The 23,624-nt window shown below is 43.8% G+C and overlaps 1 protein-coding gene across 4 annotated transcripts; it reads right to left on the bottom strand.

Annotated features, from left to right (window-relative positions):
• Positions 1-4,084: 4,084 nt before the first annotated feature.
• On the bottom strand, positions 4,085-22,699 carry CSRP2 (cysteine and glycine rich protein 2). 4 transcript variants are annotated; one of them, XM_032646695.1, is made up of 6 exons: positions 22,564-22,699; positions 12,213-12,325; positions 9,353-9,521; positions 5,735-5,864; positions 4,963-5,056; positions 4,085-4,373 (listed from the first exon to the last, which is right to left on the bottom strand). In XM_032646695.1, the coding sequence occupies exons 2-6, from the start codon at positions 12,322-12,324 to the stop codon at positions 4,297-4,299; spliced, it is 582 nt and encodes a 193-aa protein (XP_032502586.1). In that variant the 5' UTR covers position 12,325; positions 22,564-22,699; the 3' UTR covers positions 4,085-4,296. The 4 variants fall into 4 exon arrangements, with proteins under 4 accessions (XP_032502586.1, XP_032502589.1, XP_032502587.1 ...); XM_032646698.1 differs by having other exon boundaries at positions 22,589-22,688; XM_032646696.1 differs by having other exon boundaries at positions 22,552-22,644.
• Positions 22,700-23,624: the final 925 nt, after the last annotated feature.

Here is a 23,624-nt window from a genome sequence, read left to right as displayed (position 1 = left end):
ACATACCAGGACAAGAAATATTAGCTTCAGGTCAGAAAGTAAACCTTCAATTTCATAAAGTTCTTGGTATTAGAGTTTTCTATTAAATATCTTTATGTGACTATTAAAATAGAAAAATCTGTAATTCCAAGTGGAAACTTCAGAATGTCCCTTGATCTAGGTCAGCTAAGTCATAAACTCAAGGAAACCAAATGTGCCTATTAGAAAACTCTTTTTGCCTTTGAATTGGAGTATGAATGTTTTGCTCAGATAAATTTTACCAGAATATCTCTGTCATCAGATATTTACTTGGATTGGAAAATACTTTTTAATAGACAGCAGTGTTTCTAGTACTAAGTAAGAAAGAGGGATTATTTCCATCCAAAGCATTAGAAAGCCTCATTGCTGCTGCTGCTGTTTCTTGGATCTGTAGGTTTACACTTGTCATCAAATTTGGAAATTTTTCAGTCATTGTTTCTTCAAATATTTTTCTTCCCCCCTTTCAGCAAACTCCAGTTATACGTATATTAGGCCACTTGAGATTGTCCTATAGCTCAGTGATAATTCATTTTTTAAAATTCTCTTTTTTTCCCTAGTGTTTATCTTAGATAGTTTTTAATGTCTTTAAGTTCACTTAAATTTTTTTCTGCACTGTCTAGGCTGTCTGTCATCAGTACTATTCAGTATTTTTTATCTGCCACATTATAGTTTTCACCTACAATGTTTTATTTGAACCATTTTTACATCTTCTGTATCGCTACTTAACTCTGAAAATAGAGAGTACAGTTATAATTGTTTTAATATTCTTACCTGTTAATTTTCATATGTATGTCAGGTCTGGGTTGGTTTTGATAGATTTTTATTCATCATTATGGACTGTATTTTCCTACTTCTTTGCATGCCTGGTAATTTTTGATTAGATGCCAGACACTATGAATTGAGTGCTGGGTATTTTGTTATTCTTATAAAAATTCCAGAGCTTTGTTCTGGGATGCAATTATTCGGAAACTTTGATCCTTTCAGGTTTTGCTGTTAAGCAAGATTTGTTAGGCAGGACCAGAGCAGTGTTCAGTTCAGGGTTAATTATTCCCCATTACTGAGGCAAGACCTCAGTAATGTACTGAGGTCTCCATCCAAAGCTCCAAGAGTCACACTTCTCAATCTCACTGGTGAGAATAGGCACTATCCCCAGCTCCATATGAGCACCAGACACCATTCTCTCTAAATCTTTCAGGTGTTTTTTTCCGTAGTCTTGGATCTTGGGTAGTTACCCCGCATGCATGTGCAATCAGAACACAGCTGAAGACTTGCGGGGCGGGGGGGTGGGGTGGGGTGGGGTGGGGTTGGATGGCGCTCTACGAATTCCTGGGATTCTTCCTCTGTGCAGCTCTCTCCAGTCCCTCCAAAGCTAGCTGCTCTGGTTTCTCTGGACCCTCAGTTCTGTGTCCTCAACTTGGGGTGCCTTACAGCTCCCTCTGTATTCTCCCTCCTTAGACTATAGCCTGGAAACTCTGAAAATCCCAAGACTGACCTCATTTTCTCCATAACTTTCCTTTGTTGCCTACTGTCAGTCGTTCTCAAAACCATATTTTTTCATGTAATTAGTCTGTGTTTTTGATTGTTTCAAGTGAGAGGGTAAATCGGGTTCCTGTTATTTCAACTTGACTATAAGTGGAAGTCCGAGTTAATACAGTTTTTTAAAATTTTGTTTAATTTCTAATATGGAAAGTAATGATAGATGTAACTGTCATAAACAAAAGCTCTTTGGGGGTCCTCAGTAATTTGAAGAGTGTAAAGAGTTCCCAAGATCAAAAAGTTTGAGAACCAGTGGCCCAGGCCATCATTTCCCAGTGCTCCTTGAGATGTTAGTGGTTCCATGGACAACTAATTCAGTGCAAGGCTTTCTTCAAGTTAAAACAGACTCCTCAACTACAAGATCTCAAGGCCTTCAATCTGCTAGCATGCAATGTGAATCTACAGGAACATAGATAGATGGCTGTAACGCTCCCTGAACTTAATTGTTCATGAAGACTTTTTAGAACTAGAGTTGCCAGCAGTCCTTCCTAAATATACCAGACCACCACAAGGGGCTGAAAATATCCCAAGTGGGTCATTTTTAAAACAAATGCAGCATGCAGCACTTTAATATCACATTTGGATTACTTTGGGGCTACTCTATTGACTTACCTCCAAATGATGAAAGTGGTTCCTCCGAGAACAGAGCCTGCCCAAAGCCAAATTCCCTTTTCCACTCCTAGAACCACTGGAAGCTAATTTTATAGTTTTGGAGTAGCTGTTTTGCCATGGCTTCCAATTTAAGAATAAATTTAATTCTGAAAGGGGGGTCTAAACTTTATCAGGCAGAAATTTCAAATTACCAGGTACCTGGCAACTTCATGTAGAGTATTTTCCTATCAGATATCTATTAGCATCTCCAGTACAATTTGGGAAACATAGTTGGATGGGAAATGTTGGCTCTGTGTGGGAACAGTTACAACATTCTGGTTATCTACAGCACTGAAAAATTTAGTGGATAAAAAGGCATTTTTGTTCACAGATTTGCAATTTAGAACTCAACATAACTCACTTTGCTCCACTGGGTGTCAGCTGGGATGGTTCAAAAACTGGGGACTGGAATAGCCTGAAAGCTTACTCACTCATATGTCTGTTAGTTGATACTGGCTGATGGGGAAGATCTTAGCTGAGGTTATGGCTCTAATACTTACATGTGGCCTCCCCATGTAGTCTGGGCTTCCTCAAAACATGGTGGCTGAGTTCCAAGAGTAAGCATCTCAAGAGAAAGAGGCAGGCAAGAGCTGTGTTGTCTTTTCTAACCTAGCCTGGTCCATTATACTCTGTTAAAAATGAGTCACTATGACCCTTATTCAGAGAAAGGGGAATTAGACTCCATCTTTTGTTGGAATGTCAAATAATTTCTGCATGTGTTTAAAACAACCACAGAAAAAAATCAGAACTTACTCCGTAAATCTTCTTCAGTTCAGCCCAGTCCCTTTATTGTTAACTTCCCCAGCCTGCTTACCAAAAAGACCCTCCCCTCTCCCACGGTGAAACTTGCCTTATGGAACATGTGAAGTATTCAAGGCTAGATATAAATAACCATGAATTCTTTCACCTGGTACACCGTCAACTGACCTTTTCCTACCACGTTTCTGCTTTTTTTTTTTTTTTTTCTTTTGAGGTCATATAAGATTAAGATGTATTCATAGATTAGGCTGGTTCAACTTTACAAATACACATTACAGACTAATATCACACCCTGCCGCTGAAAAATAAAGGGTTGGATTGAGTCTGGTAATGAACTAAAAGTTTCTGGAGAAATAATGAAAATATACCTTATATAGTCTGATATTCCTTTTCTCCCTGAGCCAGCTGAATATGCCAGGACAATGCAGCATTTGCTAATTTTGCAGAATTGAGATTTGTGAGAAAAACACAAATCCTCAACCCAGTTTCTAGGATTAGTAATTCACTATCAGATGAGAGTGGGGAGTCTTTAAAAAGTCACACTGAGCCTCAGATTCTATAGTTGTCTGTAGGTAGCTGTTTATAATTATCTTTAGATCGAGATAAATCGAAAGAATTTTTAAGTGTTTTAACAGTGTGCCTACCCTGGGTCAGCGTACCTTTCTGAGAAGCTTGTTAGGAAGGCTTCTGTGGCTCCACCCCTAGAGATTCTGCTTCTCTGGGGCCTAGGAATCTGCTTTGTAATACTCCCAGGTGACTCTAGTGCAGGTTGTCCAGGAGCCATGCTTTAGGAAACTGCTCCCAGCAAGAGAAGAGCAACCGCTGAGCTAGAGTGGGGCAGGCAGGCAGGAGTTCTGCACTGCTGAATTAATTGCCAGCTCTGAAGAGCCGCAATGGCGGGACCTGTTGCCTAGCAACCCTCACTCTGGAGGCACACTTGCCAGCTTAGAGAGAGCCATCTTTTCCAACAGCTGTAATGCAAACATTAACCTGGTGAGTCAACTGCTTAATGGGGTGGACTCTCTTTAACCAATAAAAATGAAGGTGGGGACCCAGATGATTTACCACTAACCAACATCACAGCACTCCTCCAAAACGTTAATTGAAAGACACTGAACACTAAATTAAGCTGAAGTTTTATTTAAAATGTAAAAGAAATGGTTCTTGAAATGCTGATGAATAAAGCGAAAAGATACAGTGCTCTCTTCCTACTAGTCAGCTGGCCTAGCCAAGTACAGGGCAACATACAGTACTTAAGTACTGGTAGAATTTCACAGCAGTTTAGTGTTAGATTATCTGTGCCTAAATTATCTGGGTTCTGGGTTTGCGCCTCTACTGAGCATGAACAAGGGCTCCTGCCCCTTGGCCATAGCCAAATCCCTTGGGCCCAAAGTTTTTCGCATAGCATCCTACAAAAGAAAAGGGAAGAGTTAGTGCAAGTCCATTAAGCTTTGCCAGCATTGCTTAAGACTGATGTATCAACAGACATCCGTAAATTGAAAAAGCTGTTGGCTATGCCAAGAAGAGTTCAACTTATTTAAGGTGTAAAATGTGCCATGTGGTAACTACGTTAAAGCTGCAAAGGTGAGTCCGAGTCTTCTGGTTCCCTAGTGTTCAGCTCGTGGTCCCAGCTGAGTTACAAGTATGCAAATCGGGCCAGACAAGTTATATATTTGTCTGTGACCTTCATATATTCATATGCTTTGCTTAAAACATTAAGCTGAAAGAAGACTATTGTTTGTTTTTATTTGTAGGGGAGTTTTAAATGACTAGGAACTTAACTTACTGCATCATCAAAAATGTTCTGTGGTTTTTCTGTCATCTGTAAGCATCTCTAGATCTTTTATTTTCAGATACCCAGTGGCACTATCCCAGCTTTTCCCCATTTTCAGACTGCTTTTTGTCCTTTTTTTTTTTTTCCCCTGCTAGTGACATTTCCTTCACTAACAGCCAGTGTGAGATACCCATATGGACACCAACAACTGAAGTTAATTTTACCTTTACAATAGATTTCACCTTCTTTCTCAGTCAGAGTTGTTGACTCAAGACTCTTCCCACACTTGGCACATCGGAAGCAGTTTTTGTGCCAGGGCTGGAAGAGAGGAATGAGTAAGTTTAGATGCTGTGGCACAGTGGCTCAGGAAGATCAACCCAAAACAGAGTCCTGACTACTGTGGGTCAGCCCCAACTAGAAGGCTGAAACTGGACCCTCTACATTCTTGGTTGCCTGCAAAAGGGCTGAGTTCAGACTTCATCCACAGAAGACACGGACCGGACCGGGAGCTGTGCCACGGAAGGGCCGTTTCCCTAAGAGCTGTCTGAAACCTCGCCGCAAGCCCTGTGTGCTCCTTTGAAGACCGCCTCCTCTACGGTTGAGAACACTGCAGCTCAAAGAGGTGAAGTGGTTAAGCAACTTCTTCAAACCAAATTAGCATCAGGTGCCTTAAGTCACTGCTTTTTTGGGGTTTTTTTCCCTTTCACTACACTGAAGAACCTGCAGAGTCCAGGTTTGTTAAGTCTGCCCTTGACAGTTAACACCTTCAGGAGCGCCCCCTATGAAAACAAGGTTCTTTTAAACACAGATGTGATTTGTCAGATAACGGCATCACTTCAAAAAATTAATGATTCAGATGGAAATTCAATTAAGAAAAAGTTTAATTCAAGCATTTATTTATAAGGCAGAGCACCTGAGTGGGCTGCAGAGGGGCCTGTGGGAGAAGGGTAGTGGAGAGTAGTCATCCGCTGCTATTAGCTCAAGACGGCACTTTACCTTTCCAGCTCCAATGATCTTCTCGGCAGCGTACACAGAATCCCCACATCTGGAACACTTCTCAGCACCTCCGTATTTCTGAGCAAATTTAGAAGTGTTTGGATTTGTCGTAGGCCTGTGAGGTTGAACACTTGTGGAAAGGGGAGAAAAGGAATTAGGCAAGATTTTCCAAAGGGCCTTATAAGCCTTACAAGGCAGACACAATGGCACTCTGGGACTTAATTGCTATACTGTCCCTTGGCTGGAGGCCTCCACAGGCCAGTACAGGGGAAAGAAGGAGGAAGAAATAAATCTCAGGGGCTGACCAGTTATTATTTTAACCTATTTATGGGCTCATTATTGTTACAAAAAGACAGACAAGGCTCCAAACTTAAATGTCTGTCCCTCTGAATCTAAAATCAGAATTCATTGAATCCCCAGTGCTAACCTCTCCACTAAACAATTATGCTGTGTTTTATGAAAACCTACCATAGCACATATTTTCACCCCACATTCATATCATTATTATTATTATTCATATTACCACTGGAATCACAGCTAGCTTTTTACTTCACAGAAGATAGAAAAAAATCAGTAGTAACTTAAGCAGTTACGTTCTGCACATAGGTCAGCTGACTTAGGCAGTAACTAGGAAAATTAAGTATGTTTTACAGATTACTTAATTCCCCAATATATTAGGGGAAGGTATGAATAAATTACATTTTTCATGGGAAAATATTTTAGAAAGTTTGCCTATTACTCTGTGATCTGTTTATCTTTACTTTTTCTCTGTATAATATACTGTTTTTGTCAGAATTTACAGGTCACTAGGTAAACCTTGTTTTCCTGTCACTTTCTGTAATTTTTTTCCATTCAGTATGTAGATGTACCTACCATGCAGAACACCATTCTGGGCTCTGAAAAGATTTAAAGGCTTTCCTAAAGCCTTACAAGTAGGTTGAGCAGATAAGATGTGACAACAAGAGTTAGCACTCTGCAAAGGGTAGCTAAGTGTCGATTTTTCCTACTAGGAAAACAATTTTATCCTAGTTATATTTTATTAAATAGGTTACATACATATTTAAAATAAAGTGTTAATTTAGGAATACTGCCTTTTCATAAAGTTTATTCAAACTTTACATGTATCTTTAATATCTTCATCTCCACTATATCCATTTTTTAGTCATTTAATGGTTTTCTGCACTTCTACCTAAGTTGTTTAATATACAGCATTTCTTGAATCATATTTGATGTGTCCACTGGAAATTTTATTCTAAGCAACAAATACCAATTCCCAGTACTAATTCACAGGACCGAATTTTCCATTGTCCCTAATATGGGCATATTTTTAAAAAAATCTCCACAACCCACTGTATATATAGTCAGCCCTCTTTATCCACAAGTTGTGCATCCACAGATTCACCCGACCTCGGATCAAAAATATTCGAGAAAATTCTGGAAAGTTCCAAAGAGGAAAACCTGCATTTGCCACACGCCAGCAACTATTTACATAGCACTTGCATGCTTAGATTTTATATCCGTGGGGTGTCCTGGAACCAATCCCCCATGGATACCAAGGGACACCTGTACTTACTTTTAAAAGTGATCTTTAAAAGCTATTCACAATGATATCCAACACTTGCAGTTAGGAGTTTTCCAAGAAAAATTCCCAAATCTGCCAATCATATTAAGAAGAACTTTATATGGATTATCTCCCACCTCCCTTCCAGCAACCTCAGAAGCCATGGTTAATTGCTACCTCATATGACAGATGAGGAAATAGGGGCTTACATTTAAATAACTTGCTGAAGGGCTAGAGAATTAGTAAATTGGTGAGCCTGAACTAAAAAATGCAGGTCTGCCTCAAGGAAGATGTTTCTGCCCACTCAGTGGTGCCTCTTCAAGAGATCCCCACGAAGCTGTTTGGTCCCCGTAACTTTCACGATGACCATGTGCCATAAGGGCAGTCCAGACTGCAGGTACTCCCAGAGTAGTCATTAAGAGGGGCTTCTGGAAAAGGAAATCCCTACACCTGGTCCTGCAGGATGAGTAACATGTGGCCAGGCTAAGAAGGGGAAGAGGCAAGGACACAGATCAACACAGGCCAGCATAGAAGGTTGGCTAATTATTGGAGAATATGGAGAAGCAGGAGTAGGTAAAGAGGAGGGGCCATTGGTCTTTGTGACTTTAACCCATGGCCACAATTGCTGACTTACTTTTGGGGTCATGGATGAGTTTTGTTTGGGGGGAATGTGTACAGGTTTATGTGTTTGAAATAAAATCTTGGGAAACAAGAATAGATTTTAACAAGTTGGAAAGGGAGAGCAGAACAAGAACAATGAACTTTAACAAAGTCAGAGGTAAGCTGGGGTCCTGCAAGTGATGGCATGCAGCAATGAATGCGTCAGCCCTCGTACAACCGATGCCCAGCAAGGCACCACAGCTCAGAAAGTGAGTGTGGAAGAAAGAAGAGAACAGAGAGGTGGGCCTCGATGCAGGACAGCGCACAAGTATGCGGGTCAAAAGGACAAAAGTTCAAATCCTGGCTCTGCCACTTACCTGTGTGAGCTGAGCCTTAGTGTCCTATCTATAAGGTAGGGACAAAGTAACTCAACTCAGAGTTACTGTGAGGATTATATAGAATGAACATTAAATGTTCAGCAGACGTTATTTCAGGCATACCATAATGCACTGTGCTTAAGATCATAAGCTTTGGAGTTACACTGGGTTAAGTTCCAGGCTCTACCATTAACTAGCAGTGTGACTTTAGGCAAATCACTTAATTCTCACTGTCTCACTTTGTTCTTGATTAAGATAGGAAACCCTACCTTATAGGGTTGTGAGGATTACATGAGCTACCATATATTATTGCACGGTGTCCAGTCTACAGTAAGGGCACAATTAATGGCCTTGTCCAAGGAAAGGCCATCTTATTGGAGTATTACACAGTTTTGGCCTCTTCAATATAAAATGGTTGAGGAAAATGTGAAGTTCAAATGAGGGAATTAGTCAAGAACAGGAATTAAATTCCACGTGAAGAAATCATGTCTCAACATGAATTACTAAGTGAAGCTTGGCAGATTTAGCACTTTACTTTGGTACCGAAACCTTTAAAATTTAGTAACACTAACCTCGTGGAATCAAATACAGGAAATAATTTCCATTTTTAAGTAAGAATTGTAAGCTAGAGAAAAGTAATTTCTTGGTGAGGAAACGCTCTTACATGGAAGGGCTGACAGGAATTTTCATTGACTGCTTAACTGCACACGAGAAATGCATCTCATGATTCTGATGCTACATTTCTCCATCATTTGATTTCATGATGTCTGGTCTTTGAAGTGCTGTGAAATGGAAGTAAATTTAAACCACTTGCTTTTGACAACATCATAACTCCTTGATACACCTCATAATGCCAAAAATCGGGACTGGAAATCACTGCAATAATCAATAAGAACTTTGCCAGGTCCCAAACTGTCCATTATTTCAAGCTTAAAGAAGGGTCATTAGTTTATACTAGAAAATCTGAGTCATTGTCTTTGATTCTTTCAAGCTAAAAATCTGGAAACTCCCAGATTCCCGTTCACCAAGCAACATGAATTGCCACCATGCCTTCCTGAAGGTCACGTGGTCTTGACTCACCTCTCGGGCTTGATGCCCAGCCTCTCGCCCCGGTCCATGTTGAGTGTGCCCGCGCCCTGGCCGTACCCGTAGCCTTTCGGCCCGTACTTCTTTCCATAGCAGGATTTGCAGTAGATCTCGTCATCGTGAATTGCCACAGTTGTACTATCTAAATTTTTCCTGCAAACCACTGAGGGGGAAGAAGTTAGACTTTAAAAATATGCCAAAGATTGCCTTTTTCCTTAGAACAATGGTGGGGCTGACACAGGGCCTAGAAGAGGTAAAGGCACAGGCTCTCTCACATTCCTAGTTTATTCTCTGGTTCCCAAAAGCCACTGGAGAGCACCTGGACGGCTCGCTACCTGTGAGGACAATTTGCATTCCTCCATGGATACGATGGTCATTTCAGAAATACATTAGAATTTTAACATCCTGAAGCCTCAAACTTTTTAGTAGGATCTGCCCCCCAGACAAGAGGGAGAGAAGTTTCCAAGATGTCTATAATTACACGAACAAAAGGAACAAAACTAGCACTTTGCGGAACGCTCAATCTTTTTCATCCCCTTCATCCAAGTATTAAAGAACACAAGGGTAGGAGCGCCTTGGGCAAGCTGCCTCTGCAGACCCTCCTCCCCCAAAAGCACCCCCAGGGATAAAAACTGTTTTAAACCCAGAATTCTAGTCTTCATCAGTAGTCCAGAAGGGAAAAAGCAGTCTTCTTTCATCTCGCCACCGGCTTCTCCAGCAGTGATAAGTATGTCTGAAAATCGTCAAGTGGTTTAAAGTCTGCATTTGTTTTCCCTTCAGTCCCAAAGGAGAGCACATTCTTTCTTGATGGATTTCTTACCACATTTCCACGTATCCCACTTCATAAAACTGCCAAATGTCATCATGTTTTATCCAGACATTATTTCACTTTCTAAGACTTCAATTAAGCTTGAGAAAAAAAAGACTTGTGAGAGAGCTCACTGGAAGCACAATGGGGCAGCAGGAAACCCAAGATTAGTGCAGTAGAAAAGGGGATTCCCCCCGCCCCTTATTTAAAAGAGAGGGAGAAACAAAAAGAGGAAGGACAGAAAGAAGGGCAGGGAAATGCGACTAGCTGGCTGCTTCAGAGTAGAGTTAAATGACGAAGTTTCTATTATCTTAGACTGAAGTCTTCTCTGGTAGAACAGAAATGACATCATCTACTTTGAACCTTGCTGTTGAGGTTCAAGTACTGAAATATATCTGCTTAAAGTTAACCTAAAACCGTACACTGCTGAAGAACAAACACCCTTAACAGACAGATTAAATAGAAAAACTGGTTTTAAACACATATTTATTAACCAGAGCAAGTTTAAATGTATGAGATTTTGACTAGAGAACCACCCCTTTCCCCCTAGGCCTCGTCCGTATTCTCTGCAGTAAAATTCTCCTAAGGTCTGCAAACTACTCTGAATTATTTCCTTAAAAGGCTTTAGTCAGCAGAGGCACGTATTAGGAAGGAGTAATAAAGATGACCAGTAAAGACCTTGACATTTAATAAACACTGACTTGATTACAGTGTAGACATCCTGGTTTAACCTAGAGGAAACTAAGAACAATTTCTCACGTATTTACATTTCCTCTTCGTTCACATACTCTCTTGGTTACAAAGCTGCTGAAAAATATGGATTCCTTTAAAAAAAATTAACTTCTAAGAGAAGAAATGGTTAAACCAAATCTGAGAAATGCTAGCTATTATGGAGGCGTACATAGCAAACATTCATATGTTGTATTTGTATTCTTCGTAACTGCAACTCTCTGTTGTCTGTTTCTGGTCGTCTGCAAAGCAGTTGCTGTATAAAAAGGTCCAGACACCTTAAATGCTGGTGCCTAGAAGGAGAAGGACAACTAAAATTTGTGAGGGAAACTCTTTCTGAAGATTATTCCTTAGCGTAACCAGACTTCTTTTTAACATAGGCAGTTTCTAACAGTAATTTTCACTGCACAGTACTCTAGATATAGCGGAGAGCTGCACAGACGGGTGGGTTCCTCACGTAACAAATCCTGCGTTCAAGAAAATTTTGTCATTTGAATCAGAAGCTGATTAATGTTGAGCTTCCTGAAGCAGCTACTCTCCTGTTTAAAGACTGAAGACTTGGTTGTCCTAAGAAGGAATCTGCCGGGGAGAGGGGGCTTCTCTCCTGTTCCCTTTCTCTCATTATCAGGTACTGACCATCACTGGAGCAGACGCCCACGTGCTGGTTCGTGGTCTGCCTCCCGTCTGTACCAGCCACTCCGGTAATTCTCTCTCTATAAACAACAGTAATTCCCCACCTGCTTCTGTGGGATTTTCATATCCTACGTTCCTTTCCCTCAAATTTAGGACATCAATAACAAGAAATAACTCTGAATATTCACTACTACTAGAGAAGACAGAATTTGAACTTCTAGACATGTGAATTTCACCTAACAGTGTGGCGAGAAACCAGCCAGTTAGGTTTCAAAGAGAAGGAGCGCCGCCAGAATGAGAAAGCTGGGGCGGATGGGGAGTGAGCCGTTCGTTCAGGAATCGGAGCCAAGCCCCTGGGATGTGCCAGGAACTGTGCCGGGTGCCAGACTATAAACAACCCCGAGGTCTCGGTGAAGCGGGGGAGACAGACGTGACAACAGATAAAGTACAGGGGGTGCCAAGTGGAGGCGAAGCGCTACGGGGACCCAGAGGCCAAGGGTCTGGGTCGCCCCTGCTGTCCTTGCTGTGAGGCTGAGCGCTTGCACTATCCATGGGGACAGACAGGCAGAAACCACGGGGCTGCTAAAATCATCCTTGTTAACAAAACCAGTTTCTTCCTGAAATCGGTGAACTGAAGCTTCTGACACACGAGTTGTGTCCACGCGAGCGCGGGGGGAGACTCACTGCACAGGAAGCAGCAGCGGTGGAAGCTCCGGCCATCGCACTGCACCTCCTCTGCGTGGTACACAGTCCTCCCACAGGCCCCGCACTTGTTGCCACCTCCCCAGACGGGCATCCTGCAGGAAGACAGAATCGTTAGGACGGGCCCCTACTGTACGAGACGTCTCACACGCCCCCTGGAGGGCTTTTTACACCAGGGGACAGCAGACAGCGTTGGTTTCTTCATAACCTGCCCTGACCACATCTGTAAAAGACCTGCGTTCCTCCAAAGTAACCTCGTCTCACCTCCCAAATCACAGCCCTCACTAGGAAACGGGCTTGTTGTGCACAGGTTTTTTTCTCCTACAGGACAAAGGACCTGCGTTTAGTACCACAGTGCAGGTCGCCAAGCACAAAACAGACTGCCGCCAGCACCCCCGGGAGCTGAGAAAGCAGTGTAGGGAGTGGAAAGGCCAACGCTGCCCACGCCCGCCCTCCAGTCGAAATGAACTGGTTTAAGGCCCAGCTGAAGAACTTACACTTGGGTGGAGGTTTTTACATGTTTCATTCATTGTAACATCACCAGATTCTTAACCATAGAACATACACGAGCTATGACACACTTCTAGGGAGGAGGGAAGTGCTGGACGGCCCGGCAAGATTAAGCTGTATATTTTCTGCTCAAGTTATGAGAGATGATAGCATAAACACTTGTTTCTCTGACTAGCACAACTGCATGGCTGGAGCCTGGGAGTAACCACAACGAACACCCATCCAGATGGCTATCATTTAAGTTTCTGTGCTTCACTAATCCCAGTGTCCTGAAGTCCAGCCGACAGTTGGTTTTCCCTCTCTGGTGGGCCTGTCCGTCCACACAGAATAGGCTACCAAGTTGCCTTCCTGGCAAAATGAATTGTTTGTTTACTGTGTCCGAATAACCTCTGAGCAGTGTGGCCTGGGGATAGAACCGGAAGTTTAAGTCCTTGGCTATCTTGCTGTGATGTAGGGCAACGTGCTCTAATCTCCTTCGCAATGAACTGGTATACCTGGACCCAGTTTACAGCGCCTAGTTCTGAATGGCCAGTGTGCTCAAGTGCCTTTGCCAGTGCAGAAAGTTGTCCTGCAGAGACAGCGTGTTTTGTCAGACCTGCCCTGAGTGGTATCTAAAAACACAGTAGAAGAATTCCTTTCATCCCCACCATCATTTCCAGACTTCCCTTTGCTGAGTGCCATTTGCAGCCCTTGTCTGTTGCGTCTCCTTGGATGAGCTGCTGCCTCTCTAGTCAACAGCTAGCTAAGAAGGCTGAGATGTCCTTACTAACTCAAGTCTGGCTAGAAAAAAAAAAGGAACAAGGACAGCTGCTAAGCAAAAGGCTGAAGAATCTTCAGTCCTTAAGATAAAAAGGAGGGTGGAGAAAATTCCTATCCCACTTGCCCATCCTACACCGTTTCGACAATCCAGAACACAATGACTCCCTAAACACTGAGATGAGGCCTTTACACAAGAAAGATTGACAGAATTAACCACTGTGTTGGGCACCCTTCTGGGGCACAGCCTTCTCTGGCGCCTCTTCTGGTAATACTTCCCCCAGATTTTCTCGAGGGCAGCCACGATCTCTTTCTTGGCACACGTGGTTTAGAGAAGTACTTATTAAAATGTGGTCTCCTGGTGACAGTCCACTGTGCTGGCTACCAATTCAAGACAACATTCAGAGAAGCGTTTAGAAAGTTTTCTACAATTTTATGCCACAACAATCAAGAGCATGATCAGTGGGCTCGTCCTGTTGGACAGAGGACAGTCGGATAATCAGTGTGTATTTGGAAATTAAAATAAAAAGAATGGTCCTTTGCCACAGATAGTTGGAGAAGCACTAGTTTAGAGGGTGTGACTCTACCCTCAATTCCAGGGCTGGACCTGCGATGCATCACTGCAGTCAGATGAGTGCATTCCCCCTCCTGCCATGGCGACTGGTTTAGGAATGGGCACAGGACCCCAAGCCAGTTCAATGGAAGTTAAACCCGGCCTTGGGTTTAGAACTGTGCCAGTGCAGGAGTGGAGTTGTTAGCAGCTGTCTGGAAGGAAAGAACCTAAGAAGGAAGCCAGCACAAAGGAAAACAGAGACTAGTTTAGATAGTCTTTAGCCGCGCCTTGTTGTATCCTGTGCTCTTCAATTATATGAGCCAATAAATTCCCCTTTTTAAGCCTTGGGAGATAGAGCCCCTGGTCCTAGAAACAAACAGGAACGACACACAAAAAGACCTGACTGATACGACTAGTTATCGCTACGTTGTTGGCCTCAACTTGCAAAAAGCCTGTTTCCCTTGTTCAGACAGGAACAGAGTCATTTCTAGGGTCCACAAACGTTACCAGGCTCCTGTGAAGGCATCCATATAGGATCGATATCCAGCAACAATGGAATATACTTGCAAGCTTTTCTTTGGTAGTTGCATAAATCTCTTATTCCTGTCCCTGGAGACTGGTGCTCCATTGTTTAAATCCACAGTGAAACTTGAGCCCGGCTATAGAACCTGACACAAAACTTGGTTTCAGCGCCTGCACTGGCTTGAGTTTGGAGGGCAGTTAATGATATTGACTTTGCCCCATGGCTCCAAAGCTACCCGTGTTCTGGAATGCTCACAGATACAACAGACGTCTGCTGGAAGTATCCCATGATTTCTGAGGAAACCAAACAGCAAACCCAGACTTGCAGGTAATGACATCACAGTGACTTAAAATCAGATCCCAACCATCAACAGCCCAGCTGGCTTTTAAAATACTTTTATCATCAAGGCATTTCTCATCATGTTAGAAAGGGTCATCGTACCACCAGCCCGTATCATAATTACTTTGGAGCAATCACCAATAAGGAGCCAGACTTTCTATCAAGACAAACACTATCCTCGGTTGTCTCTAAATAACATTTAAAAAAACACTATCCTCGGTTGTCTCTAAAACATTTAACAAATAAAAACTAACTCATCACTCTGTGTTACTCTCTCTCTATGATAGAGCAACTTGGACTTTTAAAAAAGGAAGAATATCTTCCCTTTCCTTGTGTAATTCAGGGTTGAATTCACCCCTTGTAAAGTCAAGTCTGATTCTTACTGTACTTGCCACGCCAGCCAAATGTGAATAGGTCATCTTTTCGGGAAACACCTATCCAATACCTTTTCAGCTTACCATTTTAAGAGCTTCCTTCCTTTGTGGGTGGGGACCGCAGCTCTATCTTCTCCCACACCATCAACCAGAGTGCTTGGCATATGTCAAAATATTTCATTTCTATTGTTTTAAGGAATCCTTCCTTTTTCAACTTGTCTTTACTCTTCCCAATTTGATCTTATGCTTATAAAGACAAAGGTAGCACTGCCCTACTTCTCTGTCACATTCTTGGATTCTCAGTAAAATTTCCAAGTCATTACCTTTTTAAAAGTTCCACTCAGTTTAAAGGCTTTCCTAAGGATTTCTGAATAACCCTCTCTGTGGGCCAGGCTAATGGTGTAATAGAGTATCCTCAGAAAGCTTCAGATGGATTTACGTTTTATTTTTTAAGCAGGATAGTGGGTAGTTGGGTGTTCCTTATGTTATTCTCTATCTTGTATGTCTGAAATATTTCATAATGGAAGGAAAGGAGGGAAGGAAGGAAGGAAAGGAGAGATAGAGGAAGACACTGATTTAGACAGACCTGGGTTAACTTCACTATTACAATGGTTGTGCAATGTTGGGCTTAATTTTCTTATCTGCAAAAAAGGGGGGAAAGGTAGCTCTCCCTACCTCACAGAGATATTGTGAAGATAAGACACAGTAAATAAACGCCTTGGCAGACATCCAGTAACTGGTGGCTTGAGGATGGGAGGGGCATCTCATGCGGTCCATCCTGCCATCAGTACTCCTATAGGAAACCCACTGACTAGCATCTATAGAACACAGCTCAGAGCAACAAACAGTAAAGGAAAAAGTTATCTGATTAGTCACTCATAAACCTTTCTCTGGAACATTACAATGCACTGCAAGTATAACAACAGTTGCACTTGCGGGGACTAAGAAATGAAGTTCAAATTTACACTTTTAGGGTGAACCCCTATGCGTGTCTGCTGAATTTGGCAGAGGGAAATGGGACCATCTTCCATTTCTGTCACTCCTAGCATTGCTATGCATGTATTAAAAAAAAAAAACATACACACAAAAACCCAAAGCTTCATTTTTCCCACAAGCCCTTGGCTGCACTACTCCACAACAGCTGACATTAATCACAGCAAACTGGATTTGCACTGAGCAATCTGGGCTGCATGCCTTTCCCCGATCCTATGCATTAATTTACAAAATGGTTAAGAGGAGAAATAAAACCCCACGTTACATACACCTCGCAAAAGAGGCCAAACATGGACCAATTCAGTTTTTTTGTCTTGTTCTTTGGTTCTCATTGCCTGAAAGAGCTCCAGCACTAGGATTTATCCACCGTGTTGGATTAAAAAGCTTGGTTTACATCCAAACACCTATGCAGTTTCTCTTTGCTGCTTCTCCCCAGTCTAAGACACCACCCAGAATCAGTAAGACTTAGCCCAAGAAGAAAATTACTATAGTCTAAATCTGAGTCACCTTGCGGTAAAGTTAGCTCATACTCTAGATAACCAATGACCACAGGGATCATTCTCCCCACCTGTGCTGCGCTGACTGCCTTATTTTAGAATCTGAATGACTCAAACTCATGAATTTTGAGCCTATGTGCCGCCGCTTGTAATTTAAATTAACTGGTCTGATGCCGAGTGAATCCGTCTATAAACCCAGATTCTAAATGCTTCCAGAAGATTTGACATCTTATGACTACATGCAGGGCTTTGTCATTATACAGAATCTTTGTTATTATGCTATAACTTCCCAAAAGGAGAATCTACTATAAACCAGTTTCATCTTGAGCCACATCCAGAGGGGGTCACTTGTTAAAGAATATGTAACTGTCCCCAATTACAATGATTTTTAAAGGGGCCAGAGTTTGAGAGCTGTAATTAATTGGAAATTAAGCTGCACTCAATGCCCATTCTAGAAAGGTTTTCTTCTGCAACCCAAACTACCTGCTTAGTCTACTTCCCTTATCTGAGTGAATACCGCTGAGCCAAGGATAGGACTCTCTGTGTCTTAGTGATGGGCTCCAAGTTCCATTTGGCTTCTTCTACCAAAGGTAAATCCTCAAGCTGGTCTTCAAGAGAGTTCGGCCTCAGGATGAACTAAGAAGATGGATTTTGGAGTCCACACAGCCTCATTTCCCTCATATGCAAAATAAGGGTAGCAGAACCTTTCTTTCAGAGTTGTTAAGAAAATGAGATGAGAAAATGCTTACAGTTGGCATTCAATTATTGGCCGCCTTTATCATCAGTATTTAGCAATGTTCAGTCTTTGTTATCAATACTTATCTTCTCCTACCCACCTCAGTCCATCCGTTCCTTCATTATGTCCCTAATCCCTCTACATCAGGAAAACTGACCTACCTCCCTCCCTCCCACCCTCTCATCCAGCTAACTCCCGACTTCATTTCTGAACCTCAAGTAATTCTTCCAGGGTAGGGGCAGCTAATAAACACTGTAATGCTGTACTGTTTATGAAGCTCTCCTATAAATCTATTAATTCAACATCTTATAAGGCATATCCTGGGTTGGGAGCTGAGGATAAAAGGGTAAAGGAAGGGTGCCTGTTTCTCAGGGAGTTCTACTTTGGTGGTAGAAGTATGTAAACAAATAACAGCAAAGTAACCCAAATCACAGAAGCGTGTAGAAGGGGCTTTGGGAAGTCTGTATGGTCTATTGATGGAGCGATGCCAAAACAGTTTCATCTTATTGATTGATTGATAGTGGGTTCCTGGAACTATGTTGGAAAAGATTCTGGAGACCAGTCAAGGTTCCACATTAAAGATCATTGGGGTTAATAATGTCTGCCATAGAAACTGCAGTGCACGCGCCACCTCTAAGACATTCCAGGGATAAGAGAAAGAGTGTGGAACTCAGAATGAGACAGATGTAAGCTTGCAAGTCAGTTACCAGCTCTGTTATCTTGGCCAAGTTCCTTAACATCTGAGCCTCCACGTCTTCAGCTATAACTTGGAAATGGATGAGCGCTCTGCCGTAGGATGGTTGGTTAACGAGATAACATTCGTAAAGTACCTGGCAGAAGCCTGTACTCCACAAATATTGTTTTCCTTTTCCTTCAGGAGCGCTAGCGGGCCGGATTATGGTTACCAAGTGTTCAGCGGTTAAGGGACTTGCTCAGGTCACTGACCTCCAAAGATGCAGGTCTAGGCTCAACCACTCATGTCTGACTCCAGAACCACAAGCTGTCCCCCAAACTCCCATATCTGATTGAAGGGTCGAGAACATTCAAACCACCTGAGCGTGATCAATCCTTGAGCTATCAACTTACACGCAGGAACACCTTCCTCTCTGGCCAGTCTTCATCCACCCACCTAGCAGTTAGCAAGTGTCCTCTATGTGCTAATCGCATACCCAAACTGCTACTTTCAACCACAAAGTACTCTCTACCAGTCCTCTCTGCCAACCGAAGTCCATCCTCCTACTGGGGGAAGCCTCCCTTCTATCTAATAAGCTGTCCTTTGTGTACCTCACCCTCACCATTCATTAGTAATTCTGTATCCTGTTGCCACTCATGTCTTCAACTCGGAGGACACCTTGACCCAGATTTGGAGGCTGTCAAATCACACATTAGAACACAACTGCGCTCTCAGCTCGGGCACCCTGACCTCCACCTGCCAGCCTCAGATAGCCACAATCTGTGCAAACTACGAGCTATTCAATTATTCAAACAATTTAATGTTTGTGTGATTTTTACATGGAGTCAGACTGAGACTTATATGCCAAGACTACTGTTTATTTGCCAAAAGATCTTAGGCTGGTTATCTGATCTGTTCGTTTTCTCATTTTAAAAACGGAGATACTGCTTATTTATATCGTAAGGCAGTTTTGAGACTGAACAATACATGTAAAGTACTTCGAATCATGCCTACCACATGATAAATAACAGTAATTAGAAATACTTACGTAAAGCTTACTATACCTATGTTAAGTAGTCTACTTATATGAACTTAATCCTCATAACAGCGGAGGTAGGCATTATCATTATCCTCACTGCATGGGTGGGAAAGCTGAGGTATAGATTATTAAGTGGCTCATAACTGTAAAACCAAAACACAATTACCAATTCAACTTAAAAATACCAGAGAAATTCAAATAGACTATACTGAGTTTGACTGATGTTTCACTAAAACTAAAACACTGCTAGCAACACAAATACAGTAGTGACTGATGTGGCTCTAGCACAAGTTCTTTTAAATTGGGTATTTTCTGTCCTGCTGTGGGAGGTATGCAGATTTGCTTCTGTCTTCGCTTTCCTCTTCTGGAGGAGAAGCCACCATGAAACCTAACTGGGAAGTCATATGGCCCTAATGTATTAAATGGTATGTGTCCTCTTATTAGTCAAGGACAATTAGTAGTACTGTTGGTACAAACAAAAAAGCAAGGAACCTGATATCCTTTGCAAATGACTCACAATATACTTTTGCTTCTTCCTCTAAGACTTACACTAAAATGTACAATTTTTATAATCAGAATTTGTGCCTGGCTCCTCCACAGTCCAGTTTGAGAAAACTCCCGTAAGTCAGTCAGGGTTCTTAACCTGGGGTCCACAGATTCCTTGAAATTCTGGGGATCACTGAACTTGGTACCATGTACTTTATTTTATGCACCTAAAAACAGTTTGAGAAGGGGTCCAGAGGCTTCACCAGACTGCCAAAAAGTTCCATGACACAAAAAAGTTAGGTATTACCATCCTAGGTAATCAAGACCCCAAGTGTAGGGAACCCCACCCAATAGAACACAAGGGATGCCGTGCAAATACCAGCCCAGGAAATGATACAGTTGAGGAAACCTGTGAATATCTGCAAAGGGAAGAAAGCTGGCCTCCAGGCAAGGCCTAGGCAATACTGTTCAGAGTCAGCGATCTTCTGGAAGAGGCTTTCACTGATAGCCGTTTCCCCCTATATTCAACAAAGTGCAGAACAGAGTCTAATTACAAGGAACCTCTCCCAAACTGGGCTGGGTTTTATACAAGGAACAGCATGCCTTCCGAGAACCCCTGCAAGGTATGTGCTATTACACCCATTTTACAAGATGAGGTAACTGAGACCAGAGAGTAAAATAACTTGCCTAAGGTCATCAAACCAGTGGCTGCTGAAGCTGGGATGTGAATTTGGGCCCAACTGGTCAGTCCTGTCCTTCTCACCATGCTATGCCTCCTCTCCCGCTGTGGGCTTGCTCTCCCCTGCTCATCTGATTTACCTGATTTTTGACAGAGAAGAAAAATTAGAGGCCCAGATGTCCACATTTAGTGGTGGTGTCAAGGCTGGACCCAGGCTTCTAAAGCTCATTTATTACTGCCCCCTCTAATCTATGCCAACATTCTTGCTATTTTAGTATAAAATACAGTTTCCTCAAAATCCAAGTGAGTTGGCAATTTCATCAGGACAGACCTCCAATGAGTACTGCTTTCAGCCCAGTATTTGGCATATACCAGTATCAATCAATATTCGTGAATACATTTGGAGGAATCCATTAAAAAAACTCATAATAGAAACTGTAGATCAAATCTGCTAATGTTTCTGTTGCTTGAGTCCAATTAAATCTTTCTTCTCTACAATTGCAATCTTACTCATTCCTTCATTCATTCATTCAATTAACCAACATTGGCTCTGGTCCAATGGTGTGTTTAAGACACCCAAGCCAAGCACTGTGAATTTCAAAGACTCATGGGATACAGACCCCCGTGTCTACCTAACTTCACTCTGAAAGAGCAAAGGAAACGAATCCAGGGTAAAAAGAACCTTGAGAAATATTGGTAAAGTATAAGTGGCAGTCAACTTCAGAGGGCAATGACCAAGGAGACTGTGGAGGGAGACCACAAAAGACTTAATAAAATTTGTTCTCGTTTGGTATGCAGTTTTTTTTTTTTTTTTTTTTTTTTTTCTTTTTTTTTTATGCTGTACGCGGGCCTCTCACTGTTGTGGCCTCTCCCGTTGCAGAGCACAGACTCCGGACTCGCAGGCTCAGCGGCCATGGCTCACGGGCCCAGCCGCTCCGCGGCATGTGGGATCCTCCCGGACCGGGGCACGAACCCGCGTCCCCTGCAGCGGCAGGCGGACTCTCAACCACTGCGCCACCAGGGGAGCCCATGGTATGCAGTTTTTAACGTATGTGCAACTCACCCTTTAGGAATCCATTGCCCATCTTTCCTGAAAATTTGAGTCAAATTATAGCCAATTCTGTGGCTGTCCTATTTGAATTCTTGGCATTTTTTTATAAGTAGAGTTTTAAAACAGGTTAACTAGAAAAGTTAAGAACTAAAGAGACCATTTTTACTGCCGAGTTAAAAAAACTACCCAAAATAAAAAGTATTTATAAAAGGAAAAGGAAAAGGAAAAAGTCTGGTCTGCAGACTGCAAATAAAACAGGTTGAACATTTGGGGTAACCATTTAAAGAAATATCGTTCTACAAACGTCCTGGCTGGGTGGGGGGGGCGGGCAGGGCAGACCAGACGTGGGTGTCTCCTGACTCAGAAAACCCACCCTGCCCCCCCACCCCGGGGACTGCCTACGTGGAGCTCTGGAACCGAGGACGTGATTTGCAGGACCTGTTGCAGAATTTACAACCAAGCATTCTTGCTTTCCCGGTTTGTACCTGAATGGTAGAAAGTTCCGGAAAAAGCTGGGAGTGATCAATATGACGTTTCACTGCTGTGCCTTCAACATTTAAGGTTCAGCCCTCGGTGGGCAGAGACCACCAAACAATGGGGATACCAGGAGCTCTGTACCGCAGCAGGGGAAGGATTTCGGGCTCGACAGGCTGGGGGAGCCCCCTCAGCAACCCCCAGGGCTCCGAACCAGCTGGGAAGGTCGCCCTCGGCGTGCAGCACACTCGGGGCACAGGAGACCCCGAGACTCGGATCCCGCCCTCCCCTTTGCGAAGAGAGAACGCGCCACTAGAGGAGGGGGCCCTAGGCTACTAAAAGGCGGATTAGCAGCCCCGCGAAACTCTCGATCCCACCTCTCTCTCCCAGAGAAACCGGGATGGAGGTCGCGCACGATTATTTCTCTGCGCAGCGGACCCGGGATCCGAGAGCAGGGCTGAGGCGGCCACGGGGAACGGGGCAGGTGTGTGGAGATCGGGGCGCAGGGGTGAGGAGGATGGCTAGGGGGACCAGATGGGGACATCGGAGGATATGAGAGGGGGCGCCGGCAGGGCGGCCTCCGCATCCCAGGAGGCTGAGGGAACCCCCACCCCCGGGGTCGGCGGAGACGTCCGCACCTCCCTACTCACTCGAGTCGCAAGCAGCACCACGCACCGCGGGCAGAACTAGCGAGAAGCAGTCGGAGAGAGCGCGGCGGGAGTCCGGGAGCCAGGACGCAGGGAGCGCCGGTACCTTTTCAAGCCCCCCTGTGGGCGTGGCCAGTGGGTGGCCCGCCCCCACTCCTCCGCGCCCCGCCCCGCCTCGCCTCGCGGCGCCGCGCTGCGCCGCGCCGCGCCGCGCCTGGCCGATTCCCGGACCGGCTCGGAGGGCGGGAGGGGGGAGCTGCTCGCGGCCGGGCTCCGTGGTAGAGACAGAGAGACAAAGGCAGAATCCCGCCTCTTCCTGCTGCTTCCCGCGCGGCCAGCATCTTCCCACGTAGCGGGACCGCTCCCGCCGACTTTACTCCTCTCGCTCGCAACGGGAGCCCGCAGTTTCTAGAAGTGGTTAACCGGAGTCGGGAAAGGAGGCTTCCTCGCCCTGCAGAGAGGCCGGACGGCGGGACTGTCCCGTCGGGAAACAGCCCTCGCCGCCCTGCTACGTGCCCTTCCGACCGCGGTTGCCAATTCTCCTTTAGGAGGGAACAGTCCAAGGTCGAGTTTCCAGCAGTAGAAAACCGGCCAGATCGGGAGTTTCCACCACACCGTCCCTTGCCTTAACCTTATAAGTAAACTCAACGTGATTAAGTTCCCCAGTGGACAAGTATCCCCTGGCCCGATTTCCAGCTTCTGGGAATCCGCAACCTTCCTGTTCTTAAAGAGCAAAATTTCTCATCTAGATTAAATAAATGACGTTACCAAAAAAGCCTCATTACTCAAGTGTTTTGCCTTTCCCACCATCGGGGGGCACGGCTGCACACGCTGCCGAAGGGGTGCAGGGGGTGCGGAGAAACCCACCCAGAAACCCGGGCGCCAAAGGGCCTTGGGATTACATTTGTCGGTATCAGAAAAGCCCAGGGACAGCAGTGACAACCGAGGGGACCTAATACCTGAACTACAGGCTGATTTATTGTTTTAGATGAAAAGAAAAACAAACAATGCCATCTTTATCTTGTTCACATTCTAGGCCGACTGATGACCTCTGTGCCAGAAGT

This window comes from Phocoena sinus, chromosome 10 (assembly GCF_008692025.1).
Source record: "Phocoena sinus isolate mPhoSin1 chromosome 10, mPhoSin1.pri, whole genome shotgun sequence".
Taxonomy (NCBI): domain Eukaryota; kingdom Metazoa; phylum Chordata; class Mammalia; order Artiodactyla; family Phocoenidae; genus Phocoena; species Phocoena sinus.
Note: the sequence above shows the minus strand (reverse complement) of the source record. Positions and strands in the feature narration are given on the sequence as shown.

Coding starts and splice junctions, on each gene's coding strand:
- CSRP2 (XM_032646695.1), bottom strand. CDS start 12,324: ATGCCCGTCTGGGGAGGTGGCAACAAGTGCGGGGCCTGTGGGAGGACT. Junction 5,865..9,352: donor CTGGGCATCAAGCCCGAGAG/GTGAGTCAAGAC, acceptor CCTTTCCACAAG/TGTTCAACCTCACAGGCCTA. Junction 4,374..4,962: donor AGGTGAAATCTATTGTAAAG/GTAAAATTAACT, acceptor TTTCTTTTGTAG/GATGCTATGCGAAAAACTTT.